This window comes from Raphanus sativus, chromosome 6 (genome assembly GCF_000801105.2).
Source record: "Raphanus sativus cultivar WK10039 chromosome 6, ASM80110v3, whole genome shotgun sequence".
Classification (NCBI taxonomy): domain Eukaryota; kingdom Viridiplantae; phylum Streptophyta; class Magnoliopsida; order Brassicales; family Brassicaceae; genus Raphanus; species Raphanus sativus.
The window spans coordinates 18,846,581-18,865,544 of record NC_079516.1 but is presented as its reverse complement, the minus strand read 5'-3'; the positions used below and the strand labels follow the sequence as shown (position 1 = coordinate 18,865,544).

Genomic DNA, 18,964 nt, shown 5'->3' with positions numbered 1-18,964 from the left:
TTTAAATAAATAATATTTTCGGATCCGAATCCGGGTATCCGAACCTAAAATTTCATTACCCGGATTCGTAAAAGCACTATCCGGATCCGGATCTGGACGCTTTGGAAACCCATTTTTTTACCGGATCGGATCGCGGATCCGAATTTTAATTCCAAGCCTAGGCCGCACAGGTCAAAGGTTTTATTTTTTTAATTATTTTATAAAAAGTCTGTTTTATACTATTAATAAATCTTTTAAGAAATCTATGTATTTTTTGAGTTTAAATTAGTTACTATTGTGTATTTTTTTGTCCTCATAAAACTTCCAAGCAAGATTATCATACCAGTTTTGTTCTGTTTCATATAAAAACTAGATCTTGACCCGCACTTTGGAAGCGCGAAATATTTTACGATGAAAAATTTCACTAATAACTTAACAAATATTTTGGTAATTTTTAAAAGTGTGTATTTAAAATATTTTTGCATTTAAATCAGTGTTTTTAAATTCAACCTGATTGTGATTATACCGGTTAATTCGGAAATCTGACAATTCAATTTAGGTTTTTAAAATATTCATATTAAAAAAATTACTAAAACCCGAGACTAACCGATTGAACTGTTGGATGACCGATATGTAATCTAATTTGATTTAAATTGTAATAATTTCATAATTTGTAATCTTATACTCTAAATTTTAAAGTTCATTTTTTTACATTTTATGAAATTATGACGTTTCTACAAAATTTTAAAAAGAAAATGATAGATATAACATAACTAAGATTAATTATTGTATTGTTTGGAAACATTGATAGTAGTATAAAATATATTGTTTGGAAACATTGATAGTAATATAAAGAAATAAATATATTGTTTGGAAACATAGATAGTAGTATAAAGAAAGAAACATTAATGATTTAATGTAAGTTTAACTATAAAGTATAAATGTATATTTAATTTAAAAACTTACAAAATAAATGTTAGGTCCAATAGAATGTTTCTATTTTAATAAGATAGATATACATCCTCGGCATGTTTTTTCCATAAAGTACATTCAATGATTGTTTCAATATAATTAAAAGCACTGAATTAATATGCAATCAAAGTTTTCGTAGCGCTTACGTAAGAACAACTTTGTGTAACTAAAATATTAACATAACTAAAATATTTTATACAATTAACCTCAGATCTCGTAGTTGAATATCAACACTTTGTTTAATTTCCTTCATAGTTTCTTTCTGTAATAATTTCATCCAGTATGTCTGCATAAAAATAGAAAATTAAGCAAAGATTAGCTAAATAATAATTTAGTAACTCCACTATCTATTGAAATATCAACTAAAGAAACAGAACATACCTATGAAGACATCATCAACATCTGACTGAGATAAAATATCTGGAAAATGGCTTAAGTTGAAGCGGATAGATTTGGAACCTTTTCAGATGTCTTCACATATGTAGTAAATATAAATTTATCTTGTAAGAGCATCTTTAATGGGATAAGTGAGGGGATATAGTTTAGGTGTAAAAAATTAATAAAATAATGTAAGAAGTGAAGTTTAGTAATATTTAGTAGTGGGATAAGTGGAAGGATATAGAACTTGTATCTTAATAATTATATAATTTAATAATGTTAAAACATATAATAATTTTAAAACATTAAAAATAATTTTTAAATTGAAAACATAAAAAAGTAATACTAAATTTTACTTGAAAATAAAAAAATACCCAAAATACAATTTCAAATTATTATGAAAAAAAAATAAAAGATATAAATGAAAAACATAAAAAGAAACAAACATATTAATTAAAGTACACAAACATTTTATTTAATGAATACAAAGTTTAAAAACCTTATTAATTTTTTGGAAGCTATCCAAATTTAATAAATACAAAGTTTTTAAAACCTTGATTAAATACATAACAGCCACTCACTGAGATCAGTTATGCAATTGGAAGAATCATACGGTAACTAAACTAATGTTACCGGTGAGATAACAACAAAATATTTTTGCATCAGTAAAGATCTTTTTACAACATGTAGTGTCTGAATCCATTTCTCGTTATTAGTTTGATTAACAAAACAGAATCAAAACAGAGTGTACTTCATCCTAAACACCACAAAACAGAATCAAAAGCTCTATCCTGATGAAATTCTTCAGCGTCATCAACATCTTCAAGCTTCAACAGGGTACTCGAAAGTGACATCCTTTCCAGTAAGTTTCCGGTACACACCCATCATAGTCTCGAGCTTGTACTCTGTGTTGTTCCTTTCCTTGGCCTCCAAATAGACCTGTGTGAAGTAATAATAATTCAAGAGCTTAGCGGATTCATTCATAGAAAGAGAATCTGATAATATTCTCGTAAAGGATATAGAGATACCTTCATGATCTTGGAACCATCAAGACGGTAACGAGTACGTTTTCCAGAGAGTAATGTGTGAAGATGGATCGAGAAAGAGAAGATATAGCTAGACAAAGAAAGAGAAAGAAACTTTACAGGCTGAGGTTTACTAGGATCTCCTCCTCCTCCTCCGGACTTAGCATGACCACCACCCGCCTATCTACCAACTGTGGTCCAAATAACAAGATTTTCAAAAACATAACCAGTATCAAAGAGTTGATGAGATTTATATTATTCAACAACAAATAGTTCCATTCTCTAGCATATATATATATATCTTATTCTAATGTTCCACCACAAAACATTCATCAAATATATATATATATATATATATATATATATATATATATATATTTCCCAGGCTAATAGAGATGGGGAAAGTACCTGTCCGTTAAGTTGTAATAAAGCTTCGTCGGCTTCTTCTTTGGAAGAGAATTTGACATAAGCAAACTCTTTTGGTCTGCATCTGATTTTGTCCATCACAACATTCACTGAAGCAACAAAAACGGTGTAGTAGAAGACAAAAAATAAATAAATAAAGATATGTAAATAAAAAGATTAGTGTTGAGATTACTAGACTTACCACCAAGAAGACGACCATATTGAGAAAAAGCTTGTGTTAATGTTTCTTCTGTGTTTGAGAAAGAGATGCCTGCAAACAAAAACAAAACCTCCCAGATTTTTAGTGCAAGTAACACAACCAATCCCTGAAACTGACATAAAGAAGAAAGAAGAAGCTCATACGATCTGCCGCAAAACATGTAAAAGTTTCAAACTTTAAAGTGGACGTTTAAGACCATCTCTTCTAAAATCAAATTTTATCAACTAGTAAACAGAGCATTACAGAAACAATCAAATCAATGATATAATCTCAACTAATAGACAAATCCCAGAAAGAACCATTTACAAAATTCAACGGAAGTGGCAATCAGGAAAAGGGAAATCAGATTAAGCAGAGCATCGAAGAGACCTAATCAAAGATACAATGAAGAGCGAGTCACGATCTTCCTTACCATCACCATCTCCAGAAAACCCATCTCCCAATTCACAAATCTTTTGCCAAACATCAACTTCCACTGGAACAACAGACAACCTCGGCTGTCTGAACAAAACGAAATCCTTAATCCCTTTGTCTCCTTTCATCTCCTTCAAATCAACAAATCTCCTCATCTCTCCGACAGCTTTGACGTCGACCGCTCCTTCTCCTTCTCCTTCGTCATCGTCATCTTCGTACCATTCGCGAGCAACCTCCACCACACCCACGACGCACCTCGATTTCGTACCGGAGTGGTAGAAGAAGCAGAGGTCGCCTAAAGTCATGGATCTGAGATTCTTATGGGCTTGTTTGTTCTTGACCCCGTCCCTTTTGCTCACGCCGCCGAGAAAATCAAGGAAAAAGAAATATGATCGCAGGAGGAGAGATATCGATTTTGCCGGAGGAATGAAATTTTAATTCATTTTCCAAAAAACAGAATCAATGAAATTAAGCCAAGTCACCTAATAATTTCAGCAAAACACTTCTTAAAGAATACTCGAGATACACATCTTTAGTCGCTTTTTCCTTTTATTCCTTTTATTATATTGTTGTAAGATGTGTTCAAATATACCTATAAAGATGCTCTAAGAGGAGAAAAAAAAAGTTGTTGATCTAGAAAAAAAAGTGAGGAGTCGCAGAGAAGAAAGAGAAGATGAGAAAGTAGAAGACTAAATCTGAGCCATTAGATTAAAACGCATCGGATGGTTATAAAGGTGATCGTGTGATTGATTTGTTTCAACCAATAAAAAAAGAGAAGAGGGATTGCTCCCCTAATATTTTGTTATGTTTACGGTTTTATTTTTTTAACATAATAAACAGATAATTGTTTTGGTTAAAAAACAAAAACAAAAACTGATATTTGTTTAAGAATTGACGTTTCAATTTAAAATGTTAGATTAATATCAAGCTTATGATTTGTATATAAAATTAAGTTTTAGGGTTTAGGGTTTGAAATATAGTGTGAGGGATTAGTTTTAGAATATAATACTTATGTTTTGGAGTTTATAATTATTGAATTTAGTGTTATGATATAAAAGTTTGGAGTATGTGTTAAGATTCGGAGTTTAAGTTGGAAAATATTAGTTTTAATGTGTAGATTTATAATTATGGTACTATACATAGGATTTAGAGTATATTTGAGGTTTGTGGAATAGGATTTGAGTTTAGAAATAGAGTTTGGGATTTAATTTTTAATGTAGGGGTTATAAATGTCAAGACTTAGTTATAAAATTAAATTTATAAAACTAAAGAATTTTAATAATTTAGATTTAAAGTTTATATTTAGAGTATTGAATGTATAGTTTATGTTTGTAGTGCCTGTTAGTATTAGGTATTTGGTTTATGGTTTAGGGTAAGATTTAGAATGAAGTATATGATTAAGTAGTAGATAAACTTGGATTTAAATTTAAAATTAATATTATAAGTTTGAAAATCTTATATTCATGATTTTATATGTCGGTTTAAGTTTAGGGTTAATGGTATCTATCTTATTAAAGCTGAAGTACAAATTCGGTGTGTTTGGATACTTGGATAAGAGTATTAAAAAAAATTGGTGTGTTTGGAAACATGGATTGTAGTCTTTTAAAAAAAAAATTGTTTGGAAACAAAGATAGTAGTATTAAATAGAAAAAATAATGGGCTTAAGTTATTAAGTCCATTATAAAAGAACATTGTCAATATATATAAGAAAAATACAATACAAAGCCCAATTGAAATACCAACTCAAATTATGGTTTTTATATTTCATATTAAAATTTTAAAATATAATATATGTAATTATTTATATGATGATACATATTAAATACTATTAATTATATGATTAGTTATATAATGGTACATATAAAATACGATTAATTATATGATGAAATTATACGATATATAATAATGACTAAGGATGGGTTTTCAGACATCCATACGGGTTTGATTCTGATCAGTTTGCGTTTCGAGTTTTCGAGGTCAAAGATTTCAGTCCTATTAGGATGTTTCTAAATTTTTGTTTGAGTTTGATTCGGATCTTTACGGGTTTGGTTTGGGTTTGGATAACATATTTAAATTATTTTTAAAGTTTTAAATCACTATATATTTAAAATTTCTCAAAATCTATAAATAAAGTAATATGTTACCTATAAATTTAAGTAACATATGTCAGAATACCTAAGCTTAACATATCAATTGGTTTGATTTAAAATTTTGGATACGAAATCAATAATTATTTTAAGTATTTTTGGTGATTTGAATATACTTTAACTATTTCAGATATTTGTTTTTGACTATTTATATATATTTTTAAGTATTTTAAACCAATTTAAAGGTATCATTCTTGATGTTTTATATACGTTAAATATAAAAATAATTAATATATAAATATATAAATCTATTTTTAGATAAATTCAGGTACACGAATACTTCGGTTCGGATCCGATTCGGTTCTCTAACTAACAGTTTTGAATAATTCGAATATTTAATCAATTTATGTTCAGGTTTGGTACTATATTTACTGATTGGTATCAGTTCTGTTCCTCGGATTCATTTTGCCAAACCCTTATAATTACATGAAAAACAAATATCATCATATTTTTTAAAATATACATCCGCGGAGGTGCAGAGATCAAAGTCTATAATCATTTATTTTAACAACAAGCCAAATAAATATATTGATTGAAGAGCGAATAAAACAAAACTAGAGAATATATAGTTTATTAGAGACACTCTATGTGTCGAAATTATTATAAAGAAAATTTTATTAAAATAAATAAATTCAATAATTACAAACAAATAATATATTTCATAAAAGTGAAAAATAATATCCGCGCTTTCGAAGCGCGGGTCAAAATCTAGTTAGGATTAAGATGCAGATTTAAGATTTAACAAACCGGTTCCAATATTGATTTAAGGGTATTGGATTAAGATGCAGATTTAAGATTTAAAAATACAAGTAAACAAAAAATATTTTATTAAATCTAAACGTGTTAATATTTTAACAAACCGGTTCCAATATTGATTTACAAAATTATATTTGGTTTTAACATTTTGTTTACTTCTTCATTTTACACTTGCCTTGAACAAAAGTTCAACACTTTTAACCTTTGGTTTGATCCAAGTCCATGAACTGAGCTCAAAATTATATTCAGTAAATTTATAAAACATATGTTTTTACATAAAATCTTTTTTCAAGTCTTACACAAATCGCTTAAATATTGAATCACCAGCCCTTTTTCTTCTCGTCTCGAGCCATGCTTCTTGTGATAAGGCATCGGTGGCGAGACCACCACCATCAAGCTTCTTCAGCCTCCTCCACCTTGTTTAACTAAGAACACAAAAACAAAACCTAGTAGAGAGCAAAGGAGAGGTAAAGACAGAGCTAGAACTGGGTCGGTTTCATCTCGGCGGAGCTAAATCGCGTCGTCGTTGTAACCGCCGTCGTCCTCTTCCTCTGTCTTCTTCGTCTCCACTACCGAGGAAGAGAAGCTTTGTCGTGGGTTCGCTTCTGTCAAAACGCCAACTTTCAGTTTTTAAAATGGGAATGATAGTGAAAATCGAAACCTAACTAATGAGAACAATGAGCAGAGCAAGAAACTACCTAATCAATAGACTTTAATCTATCGATGGGATGTCCACTTTCAGTTTTTAAAATGGGATTGAAATCGGTGGAGAACTCGAGGAGGGAAGAATCGCGGTGAGGCTGAATCGGAGGAGATGAGAGCCGAATCGGGTTGATTAGAGGATTAATCGGATGAGATAAGGGCTGAATCGGAGATGAGCTTCTTGAGATCGGTGGTGAGCGAAGAGAAAGAGAGTGAGGAGATGAAGACCGAAGAAGAAGGGGAAAAGAAGAATTTTTTTTTAATGCTATTGAAAGTATTGGTTTGGCTAATTAGGCCGAGAAAACCATTATTTTAGTCTAAGTGTTGGCGCTAATTGTAAAAACGTGTCGGATTAGTGAGTTTTTAATTATCTTTTAATGATTTTTGGGAATAGCATAATTTTAATGCTATGGTTTTATAACTCAGACTTCCAACTACCTTTTCATAGCAGTTACGAAAAATGTGCTATTATAATCTGCTATGAAAAGCCATATTTGTTGTAGTGTCTGGTTTGTTCATGTAATTCAGGATTTGGTTCAGATCCTGACCAATATACATTGCAGCTCGTAGGGTTTGTTGACCATAATTCATGAATCCGGTTATTATAAGAAGTATATTGTAATTATCTATGAATAATTTGATAGATAATCTCTTAACCATCCCATCAAATAAGTGGAAGATTTTCTCAGAAACGAAATGTTTCAAATGCTCCTCTAAATTCTTTCTCCCATGTTTCTGCACCTCTACCTCTTTTATCACTGAGTGATCGTTTAGAGGCACTCGGATGATCTCAGAAAGATTTTTTATCCAAAGTTTTATTTTTTTATTAATAGAAATTTTAGGTATAAATTTATATGGTTCGAACCAACCAACATTATTTGACCGAGAGGGTCAAGAAACTAAAAAGAGGTATGGTTATTTGATTGTTCGTGGAAAGAAGAGATTACTATTAATATATTTTTTGTCAACAGATTACTATTAGTATCTAAGAATATACGGCTTGCGGCTGTAAGTACGACCCCGGGTTCGATTTGCAGTAGCTACCAGAGAATTTACATGCGGACTTATTCTGGCGCCCGAGACCGAAGACGGTTATCTGGTCATGACCCACCTTCGGGTGTGCGTCCGCGCTGCTAAAGGTTCGGTCTCTAGTCTGGATTACCACGGTGGAGTCAGGACACTCTTATAAAAAAAATATATACACAATGTTTCTTCACGCAAGTTCTCTATATATAAAGTCGTTTCCTCAAGTTCAAAAAAAAAGTTGTATACTATGCGTCGATGGAAAAAAAAGAAGTAAAGCTATGAGTAAATTTCTGGTACGTCGACATGCAATGATTCTCTCTAAACTATTAAAAAATTAAGATAATACTAAATGGGGTCAAGAGTCTAGACTAATGTAACTAAAGTCATAGTGATTTGCGTATGATTAGTTGATTACAATTTTGTAGAATATGTATATCCTTGTAGCTAGGTCAAAAACACATGTCACCTCACTCTTTGAATAAAAAAGGTTATAAAGTAACAACATTCCAGCTGGTCATTTACATCTTTTTCATTTATTTTTTGAAAAAAATATCCATTAGTTATATTATATATTGATCAAGAATCGTGAAGTTGACTAATGCTAATAAGCTCACCAACTTTACGATCAAAATCTTGGATTTTTGGAATCATATTTTTATTCTTTCTATTTTGCTAGTATTCATTGTCTAAATAAGTGACCAAAAATTGACTTTACGAAATTTATGAATCGTCAAATCATCACTATATCATGAACAATTCATAAACAAAAAATTATCTATTCTATGTGTGTTTAACTCTTTTAGTGTAGATTTGTTCTAAGATGTAACATCTTTAACACAATTTGAACCCAAACCAAAACCCAAACCGTACTAAACATGTATGACTGATTTAAAAATAACATAAACTCCATTTGATCTACTTAGATGATTGTGTTTCTAAAACCAATCAAAAGGTATTAAATTAAATTAATTCCAGTTTTAAACACACCTACAATGAAATATCCGGCAAACAAAAATTAAATGAAATTTTGTAAAGTTTAAATTATTATTACTGTTATTTGGCTTCATGCAAAGATATATGTATAGAGATATAAAAGTATGAGTGCATCCAAAAAAGACAAAGAGAATAGATGGAAAAAGAGTCAGTCATCTTTTAGAAAAAGTCAGAAAAACCAAATCAGAAAACAAAAAAACTTACTCTTTTAATCCAACATAGCCACGAATCCTCTCTCTCTCTCTCTCCCTCTCTCTGGACTCTTCGTTTCTCTTTCTTCAGTTTTGTGTTTTGAAGAAAAAAAATAAACTCAAACTTCTTGTTCTTGGGGTTCTCTAGGGCTCTTGGGACTGATACCTTTAGAAAATGGGTAAAGCTGCTGGGAGAAACGGTGACGGAAACTACAACGGCGTTGGATTTAACGGTCATAGAGGTGGTGGAGTTAGGCCATACGTACGGTCTCCAGTGCCTCGGCTCAGATGGACGCCAGATCTCCACCGGTGTTTCGTTAACGCTGTAGATATGCTCGGTGGCCAACATCGTACGTCCATTTTCTCCTCGAATCTTTCGAAAATATGCGTTTTTTGTTACTTTGTTTTTATTCACACGTCTTAAAGTGAGGATTTTTCACGATATTTTATAAAAAGATTCTCATCCTTTTCTTTTCATAAATCATCTTTGTCATGTTTTTTAGACGAAGTTTTCACACTTGTGCTTTCCTTTGCTTCGTTCATACATACCTTCAAGTTTGAGTTTCTTGGATCTAACTTAGAAAGTTTGAAACTTTATCGCTTGTTCATCGTGTCATTATATTGACGGATCATCTCGCGCTCATGTTTTTAAACCAAGCTTCACACTTTTGGTTATTGGTTCCATTCATATATCAAAGTTTGGATATTTTTTGTTGTCTGATTTTGTTTTATAAGTATTGCAATTTCTCATTATTATTTTTTGAATAGTCGTCATAAAGAATTATCATATACCTTTCTAACTTTTTTTTTCTTTCTCTTTTTGTATTTTTGTTGGGTTTGATGAAACAGGAGCCACTCCAAAGCTTGTTCTTAAGATGATGGATGTGAAGGGACTCACAATTTCACATGTCAAGAGCCATCTCCAGGTAGTAATTTTACCAAACATTAGTTTTTTCTCTTATCATAATATCCTGAATATTTAATCACCTTTTCTCTTCACTTTTATTACCACATATAACAGATGTATAGAGGTTCTAAACTTACTTTGGGGAAACCAGGTAATGTATATTTCTCCGCTGTGTTTATTAATTTCCATAAATACTCTGAAATGATATGATTTTCGAAAGTATGGGACCGTTGATTTTAATTTGAACTGTTAACATCAAAACTATAATAATAGATGGAATTTAATTGTTTTACTGTTTCTGTTTGTAGTATGTACTATTGGCCTAGTGTCATGATTCATAAGACAATTGTCATAAATACATATGTTTTTTTTAAACAAGAAAATGGGTATTGCTATTTATATAGATCAAGAGAATATTCATTAAGGTCATTTACTTAAATTCTTTTTTTTTTGGGACAGAGGAAAGCTCTTCATCTTCAATAAGAAGAAGACAAGAGACTGAAGAAGATCATCTTCATGACAACTTGTCTTTACACACAAGGAATGATTGTCTTTTGGGTTTTCACTCCTTCCCTCTTTCTTCACATTCTTTTCTTAGGTAAATTTTATTTATTATATTTTTTATATATTTCCTGACAAGTTTTTAATTTTGTATCAGAAAAGCTATCATATTATACTCTTTTGTCTGCATTTGAATTGTCCTTTTTATTGTTTTTTATATATTTACTTTGGTACAGAGGAGGAAGAGGAAAGGAGCAGACTTCAGAGTCTAGTGGTGATGATGATGCTGACTTCCTTCAGATCATGAACATGAAGAAGACGAAAGAAACGACGACGTTTCGATCAAATCATTTCCACAAGGTGTATATTTTGTCAACATGAAATTTCATCTGATTATAAAAATATACTCTCAAATATTAATAATGAACAATGATAATATTGGAACTTAGATCTGCAAGATACCATGTTGGGGGATTAAGGTTTGGTTTATCTTAACCCGGTTTGATTGAAATTGGAGTAACATGAGCCGAATCTTGTCCGGTTTAGTAATTTATCTCCTCGTCTTTTGGGCTCAACAGGAAACAGAGAAGGAGAAGAACACTTGGCAAGAACACGAACAAGAAGAAGAAGAATTGTCGTTGTCTCTGTCGTTGAATCATCATCATTGGAGAAGCAACGGATCATCAGTGAGCGAAACGAGTGAAGCCGTCTCCACATGTTCTGCACCATTCATCTTCAAAGATTGCTTGGGTTCTTCACCAAAGATTGATCTTAACCTTGAACTTTCAATTTCTCTCCTCGGTAGCTGAAATCGATAAATAATATACTTGTTTCTTAGATTAGTTTGCTGCGGAACATTCAGATTTTTGTTCTGGATTTCTTGTTTTCCGAGATTTAAAGTTAATGAAAATCTTGAAAATAAATGTTAGATTTACGTTGATTTTTAGAACACCGAGAAAAATACAGTAACAATGAAATACAGCTACAATGTAAAAATAGCGACACAACTTTAATCCTAAAAAATAGTATGTTGATTTTTCATGTGGAAGATAAAAATCAGTTGACGACAAAAAGGTAGAGAAAATTAATTTATACTGATTCTATATCCTGTCAGAAATATTCAATTTTCTGAACTAATGTTGTGACCTTTTCTCTTGGTAAAATAGTCAAAAGATGAAAATATCTTTTAAAAACAAAAAATAGCTGCTAACAAAAAAAATATATTAAAGAGTCATAAAAAACCATGCGATTAATATTCATTGGTGATTTTCTCTGTTTCACAAGTTTTTCTTGATGTTACTGTGTCCTGAATTATGATTCTGGTATGTTTCATACCAGAAACTTGAAGTTTCTAAGCTGGAAGCTGTTCCGCGTTGAGCTACAACGAGAGACAATAACAACTTTGAATTAAACAAGCACGCTTTTGAATGGATAAGACAACGTATTCCCTTTGCCGAGAATTGCACAAGCATTGTTTCAACCTTGAAACAGAGGAAGTTGATTTCGTGGCCCGGCCCAATCTAATTTCATGCCTAATGCAGATAATATTTTTTTTATGCCATCCATAATTAAAATACAAAACAACTGAGAAATTTTTAACATAGATCAAATCAAAACCAGCAAACTCAACTTACTTTACACCGTCACCGATTCACTTCTATTTTTATTTCTATATTTTTTCTAAAATAAAAAATCTCTATTATAAAGTAGATTTGATCCAATGTTTATTTCTATAATAGAGTTCTTCTACTTATAGAAGAAAATACAGAAATATGCTATTTCCACCTCTAAATACAGAGACAAAAAGTAATATTCCTATATATTTTTTTCTAAAATAGAGAAATTCTATTATAAAGATGTACATTAGAGCAAATTTATCTCTATAATAGAAATATTTATTTTATAAGAAAATATAAATACATACATTGGAAATGCTCTTATAAAAAGTAAATTCAATCACTATACATGCCTCTTTAAAACTCAATTTTGTTATTAAACCCTTATTTGTTGTCAAAATGAGTTAACCAATTCAGTTAAGCTCAACTTGTGATAAGCTTGAGTTTTTCAAGAACTAATTCAGCAGATTCAGTATATAAATTCAAATTCATAACATTTTTATCATGGGTTAATTCATGTTCTAAAAAATAATCAAATAATAAAATAATAAAATTTATTCAAAATTTAGAAATATAAAATAAACTTTAACATGTCTAATTTATATTGTTTCTTCTGAAACTAGATATTTTTCTGGAAAAGATAATTTCTATATTACTATATTGAAATTATAAAGTTAAAACACAGAACAAAATCTCAATCATCAAGATATATATATATATATATATATATATATATATAGTTTTAATTCTAAGAAGATCAAGCTTAAGATTTAACTCATATTATCTATGTTAATCTCGTTCAATAGACTGATATATTAAATAACAACTAGGTGGTAACCTGCGCCTTGCACATGATGAATAGACTAAAATAAATTATAAATTTTAGTTAATAGATACTAAAAATATAAAGCCAATCTTATAATGATGGTTGGTTGTTTTGTATAAACCGTAAGAAGGTGTCAAGAAGAAATTGAACACCCTAGTCATGTATATATAGTGATAACTGATAGGAAAGTTGTCGTACCGTAGATATTAGTTCAAGTCATGTATATATAGTGATAACTGATAGGGTTATTTTCACCTCGATTTGAGAATATTCTATCCCCAAAATTTTAATCCTAATAATCCCAAAATTTTAGTTTATAATTTAAAATTTTGAAAAGTATTATAACTAAGAAATCAACAAATAGGAAACAATATTAACTATGATATTTAACCCTAGAAAACAATATTAACTATGAGATTTGACAATATTAAGAAATCTAATAATTTATATGGTCAAAATTATTTGTATGTCACCATTTATGTTGATTGCTTAGTTAAAAAAGTCATGGGACTTAAATTAAGGGATTACAAAGATTAAATTTAATATTGTACCATCAGTTAAGAGATTAAACCAATCACATCTGTTTATTCAAGCTCTAAATATATATATATATATATATATATATATATATATTCAGATCATCATCTACAAAATGATATATGTATAGACGATAATTTGGAATATAGTTTTAACGTATAGCTCATTAGAGCTCACTCTGAACAGTAAGAAACCTAAACTTCCGTTTAGCAATTCACTAAAAGGCACCGTAGATATTAGTTCAAGTCATGTATATATACTTATATAGTGATAACTGATAGGGTTAGTTCCATTTAGATTTGAAATAAAACGAATATTCTATCCCCAAATTTTTAATTGTAATAATCAGTAAATTTTAGTTTATAATTTATTGTTTTTGAAAAGTGTTATAACTAAGAAATCAACAAATATGAGAAAATATTAACTAGGAGATTTGACAATATTAAGGAATCCAATAATTTATATGGTCAAAATTATTTGCATGTCATCATTTATGTTGATTGCTTAGTTAAAAAAATCTTGGAGCTTAAATTAAAGGATTGCAAAGACTAAATTTAATATCGTACAATCAATTAAGGGATAAAAACCAATTATATCTGCTTATTCAAGTTCTAAATATATATTCAAATCATCGTCAACTATATGATGTATGTAGAGACGATAATTTGGAATATAGTTTTAACATATAGCTCATTAGAGCTCACTTTGAAAAGTAAGAAACCTAAACTTACGTTTAGAAATTCACTAAAAGGCACTGTAAATATTAGTTCAAGTCATATATATATAGTGATAACTGATAGTGTTAGTTCCATTTAGATTTGAAATAAAACGAATATTCTATCCCCAAAATTTTAATCCTAATAATCCCTAAATTTTAGTTTATAATTTAATTTTTTTGAAAAGTATTATAACTAATAAATCAACAAATAGGAGAAGATATTAACTATGAGATTTGACTCTAGGAAACAATATTGACTATGAGATTTGACAATATTAAGGAATCCAATAATTTATATGGTCAAAATTATTTGCATTTCACCATTTATGTTGATTGCTTAGTTAAAAAAATCTTGGAGCTTAAATTAAGGGACTGCAAAGACTAAATTTAATATCGTACAATCAATTAAGAGATAAAAACAAATTATATCTGCTTATTAAAGTTCTAAATATATATTCAAATCATCGTCAACTATATGATGTATGTATAGACGATAATTTGGAATATAGTTTTAAAAATATTTTTTGACCATGAAAAAATATAAAAATAAAGAAAATTTATTTGTTTCAATAGTGATTCAGATATTAAGGTTATAGTACGAAGAAAATATATTTTTTTCAACAGTGATTCATCAAAACCATTGAAAATATATTTTAAACAAATCGAATTAATTTACAGTAAATAGTCTGGTTCTCCCTAACCGAGTACCAATTATATTAACCCGACTGGTTTTACTGGTCAAGTTAATAAGGCATATATTTTGACTTGGCATTATATATATACATGTAAACCTATAAATGACAACTTCACTTTCATGTATAATATGTTGGTATATTATATGGTTAATTTAGATATATAGAAGTGGATTATATTATGTCAGTATTTAGCATCATATATATTAGAAGATATATATATATATATATATATATATATATATATATATATATATATATATATTAGAAGTTGTGAATCAAATAAAAGTCATATATGACATAGTGATATTTTTAATCATATTTAAAGAGTATTTAAGCGATATATGACAGCCAAACAAATAATGTATCAGTCCAGTTTATATTTAAATTATGTTTGGTCCATCTAAATTAACCTATTAATATTTCTTTGTTTATATGTAACAGTACATAATATAACAAATATGTCTAATGGCATTCTATTATAAATATTCTAGTAAATTATGTCTATTTTAATAAGTAAATTGAGAAATGCTATGTAACTGCCACATAAGTAATCGCATTTTTGTTAATCATTCATTAAGCCAAAGTTCATTACTAATAGTGCTACTCAAATAATAAGAAGGGGATGTTCATTCTATTATTGAAAATGGAGTTGAAATGAGTCAGCAGACCGCTCAATTGGTGACCCCTAATTCCAGGTAAGAATACAATGTGTTTTTGCAATAGTTTTTGTTTGGTGCGACTTATACAACATTAACATTCTCTGTATATCCATTTCTATCAACTCTCTAGTTATCTGTATGACAAAAATCTTGAATGTTACATCTTTTGTGAAAGATCAACTATGAATATCAACGTCGGAACTTTTAAGTAAACTCGCAAACCCAATCCAGATTACGAGAAGATCGATGCACTTAATGATGGATCTAAACTTATTTTAAACATGCATCAAAGTAAATGGGTAACTCTTAGACAAAAATAAAGTAAAAATATAGTGTCACATGGTTTTGAATCCGGTTAAGGGGTGTCAGCCAAAGTGAAAACACCACTAGAACTAACGAAATTCAATTCAAATAGATTAACAAATTAGGCGTTTTTATATTTTAAGGTGTGTTAACTGACATCATTTTTTGTAGTTATAGGTCCGCCTTTGATTGCACTTGATCGGAGATAGAACTATATAAGATTGCACAGACTGAATGAATATTTTTATACGTTGTCAATAGCAGTGGCGGATCGGAGCCTGTAATACATTTCACATAAGTTATCTATGTAATATTATTAAGAAGATACAAAGATGGTTTAAAAAAAAATTGATCTTGAGTTATGGGGATCAAACCAAAAGTTTTTAACAAAATATTATAACAACTACCTATAATACATATATAAATGAAATCCACTTTTTATAAAAATCACAGGGGTCAACTGACCCCTTACCACCACATAGCTCCTCCACGTCCAATGGGATTTGTAGTGTAACATGTTCTTTTCAAATATATTAACTGCTTATTGCTTTTGCCAAATTATGTCAATTTTTTATGATGAATTATTTTGGTTCTTTTTTTTGTTCTCTTAAAAACCTTAACCCATAATTAAACATCGTGGTATGGCTCGGGTCCATGTACATGTAGTACTGGGCTGTCGGCTGCTTTACATGCCATTTTGTGATATTAGCACTCTCTCCATCCGTACTCTGCCAAGTCCATGAGTTAATCATAAAGTTAATTAACATTGTAAGGTTCGCTAATCTTCTACTGTAACTTTGAGCCCAATTTATATTGTGCAAATATTATGTACTATAACATAATAGAATTAATTATTTAACTTGTAAATTTTTCTAAACAGAAACTAATTAATACTAAGATTAAAATAATAGAGTAACCAATTTATATTAGGCATTTAGTTTTTCAGTTTAATTAGGTTCAGACTTTCGGGCTTTCAGATTAAGACTTTTTGGATATCAATTTGCAGTGTGGTTATAAAACTTGCATTCATAATTTCATATTCAAGGACGTCATAAAAAATGATTGAGTAATTTAGCTTTTCTTATTTTTAGAAGATATATGGTTAAAACATAATTTTAACTTAGAAGATTGTTTAACGATAAATAGAACAAAAAGGAAAAATGATTGTTTTAGACATAATATTGTGATGACCCTTACACCAAGGGTGATATTGCCATCATCTTCCTTCACAAAGCAGATTTTTTGTATCGTGGACTTAACTTATTATAAGCTTAGAATAAACTAATTTGGATCCTGACTATTATACCACATTGTAACACATCATAATCGCCCCAATTTGGGTGTCCATATACCACTATTCGTTGTGGTTATTTTTACTCACGTTACATTAAAAATCACTTTTAATACTAAAATTTACTCCTTCTGTTTCGTTTCATGTTAAGTATTGTTATAGAAATTTTTTTTTCTTGCAAAATAAGTATCGTTTTAACATTTTAATGCAGAACTAGACATTGACCCGCCCGATCGGGCGGGTATTTATTTTCGGTTTTTAGTTTTTTGTTTATATTAAATGATGAATTTGTAATATTTACACATAAATCCAGATTGAAAATTAATTTTTGCAGTTATAATAAAAATTAAATTTAAAAGCTTAATAAAATATTTTGATATAAAATTTAAATTTCTTAATTAAAATAATATAGAGGTGGGTCATATTTTTTCCAATTCAAAAATTTTAGCATCCCAAATAAAATAAACTTATAAATACATAAAATATATAAACTTATTTGGAACTATAATTTCTATCAAAATAAATTTGTTAAAGAAAAATAATTTAGCACTGTTTTTGTTTATTTCTAGAGTTTGATCTGTGACGGTATAAATATTTGCTTTCATTTTAATTGTTTATTTGTATTACTGGTATAATATACACACACACACACACACACACACACACATATATATGTAAATTAAAATGTATTACATAATTATTAATAGAACATTTTAAAACATAACAATTTTATTTATTACTTTGAATAGTTATATTTGTGATTTTGATCGTCTATTATATCACAATGTATCACATAAATAAAACCAATATTTATAACTAATTAGACTTATATTATAAAACCATTATACTAATAATATATGAATAAATTATTTTATATTTTATTTATATGTTATATAAATTGATTATGATGTGTGATTTTTATTTTATTATTTATACTAATAAATATTAAAAATAATTAATATGTTAAAACGAAGTATATTGGGAAATCTATTTTTGTAAAGATTTGATTAACAAAATCTATTATTTAAATTGGAAAAAGACAAACATACTTAAATATAGGTTCAATAAAGACATCTATAATTAAAGAAAATGCATTTATAAATCAGAAAATACAACTATAATTAAAGAAAAGTAATTTATTACTTCATTGGCATTCTAATGTAAATAACTTTAAAAACTTAGGGGTATTTTCAAAGTGTACTTATATTTTAATAATATAGATTTATTAAATTTATTTTCTAGTTTATTTTTCTATTAGTTAAAATATGAGTAGGTGTGTTGATATTGATATTTTTATATAGAAAATATACAAAATTAAATGATTTTTAATCTGTATACACAAGTCTAAAGTGACACTTAGAAAAAGAGAGTATCATTTAAATACTTTAACCTAAACAGACTAATTATGGATCTTAATTAGAGCATCCTTAATGAGATAAGTGGGAGAATATAGGTTATGTGTGAAAAATTAATAAAATAATGTAAGAGGTGAAGTTTAGTAATAACTAGTGGTTTTCCGGCGCTACGCGCCGGGTTCGTATGTTTTATTCTTATATGAATTTATAATTTATTTTATGGTTTTAGTAAAAAAAATCTGTAAAATATGAAGATGAATATATGTTAAAAGAGAATGATAATTTTTTTATCCATTTTTAGCGATAACAGTGTATTACTTTGTTTTGAAGTTGGTTAGGTCAATATGA

The 18,964-nt window shown here is 28.8% G+C and overlaps 2 protein-coding genes across 4 annotated transcripts; one reads left to right on the top strand and one right to left on the bottom strand.

Annotated features, from left to right (window-relative positions):
- Window positions 1-1,970: 1,970 nt before the first annotated feature.
- LOC130496468 (multiple RNA-binding domain-containing protein 1-like) lies at window positions 1,971-3,997 on the bottom strand. 2 transcript variants are annotated; one of them, XR_008935609.1, is made up of 5 exons: window positions 3,392-3,993; window positions 2,962-3,030; window positions 2,763-2,869; window positions 2,358-2,545; window positions 1,971-2,268 (listed from the first exon to the last, which is right to left on the bottom strand). XR_008935609.1 is itself a non-coding variant. In XM_056988538.1 (5 exons), the coding sequence occupies exons 1-5, from the start codon at window positions 3,696-3,698 to the stop codon at window positions 2,214-2,216; spliced, it is 609 nt and encodes a 202-aa protein (XP_056844518.1). In that variant the 5' UTR covers window positions 3,699-3,997; the 3' UTR covers window positions 1,971-2,213. The 2 variants fall into 2 exon arrangements, 1 of the variants encoding a protein (XP_056844518.1); XM_056988538.1 differs by having other exon boundaries at window positions 2,475-2,545; window positions 3,392-3,997.
- Window positions 3,998-9,166: 5,169 nt separating this feature from the next.
- On the top strand, window positions 9,167-11,550 carry LOC108809275 (putative Myb family transcription factor At1g14600). 2 transcript variants are annotated; one of them, XM_018581419.1, is made up of 7 exons: window positions 9,167-9,558; window positions 10,058-10,134; window positions 10,230-10,266; window positions 10,575-10,713; window positions 10,853-10,976; window positions 11,066-11,095; window positions 11,195-11,550. In XM_018581419.1, exons 1-7 carry the CDS (start codon window positions 9,384-9,386, stop codon window positions 11,423-11,425), a joined length of 813 nt encoding a protein of 270 aa, XP_018436921.1. In that variant the 5' UTR covers window positions 9,167-9,383; the 3' UTR covers window positions 11,426-11,550. The 2 variants fall into 2 exon arrangements, with proteins under 2 accessions (XP_018436921.1, XP_018436922.1); XM_018581420.2 differs by lacking the exon at window positions 11,066-11,095 and having other exon boundaries at window positions 9,179-9,558.
- The last annotated feature ends 7,414 nt before the right edge of the window (window positions 11,551-18,964 follow it).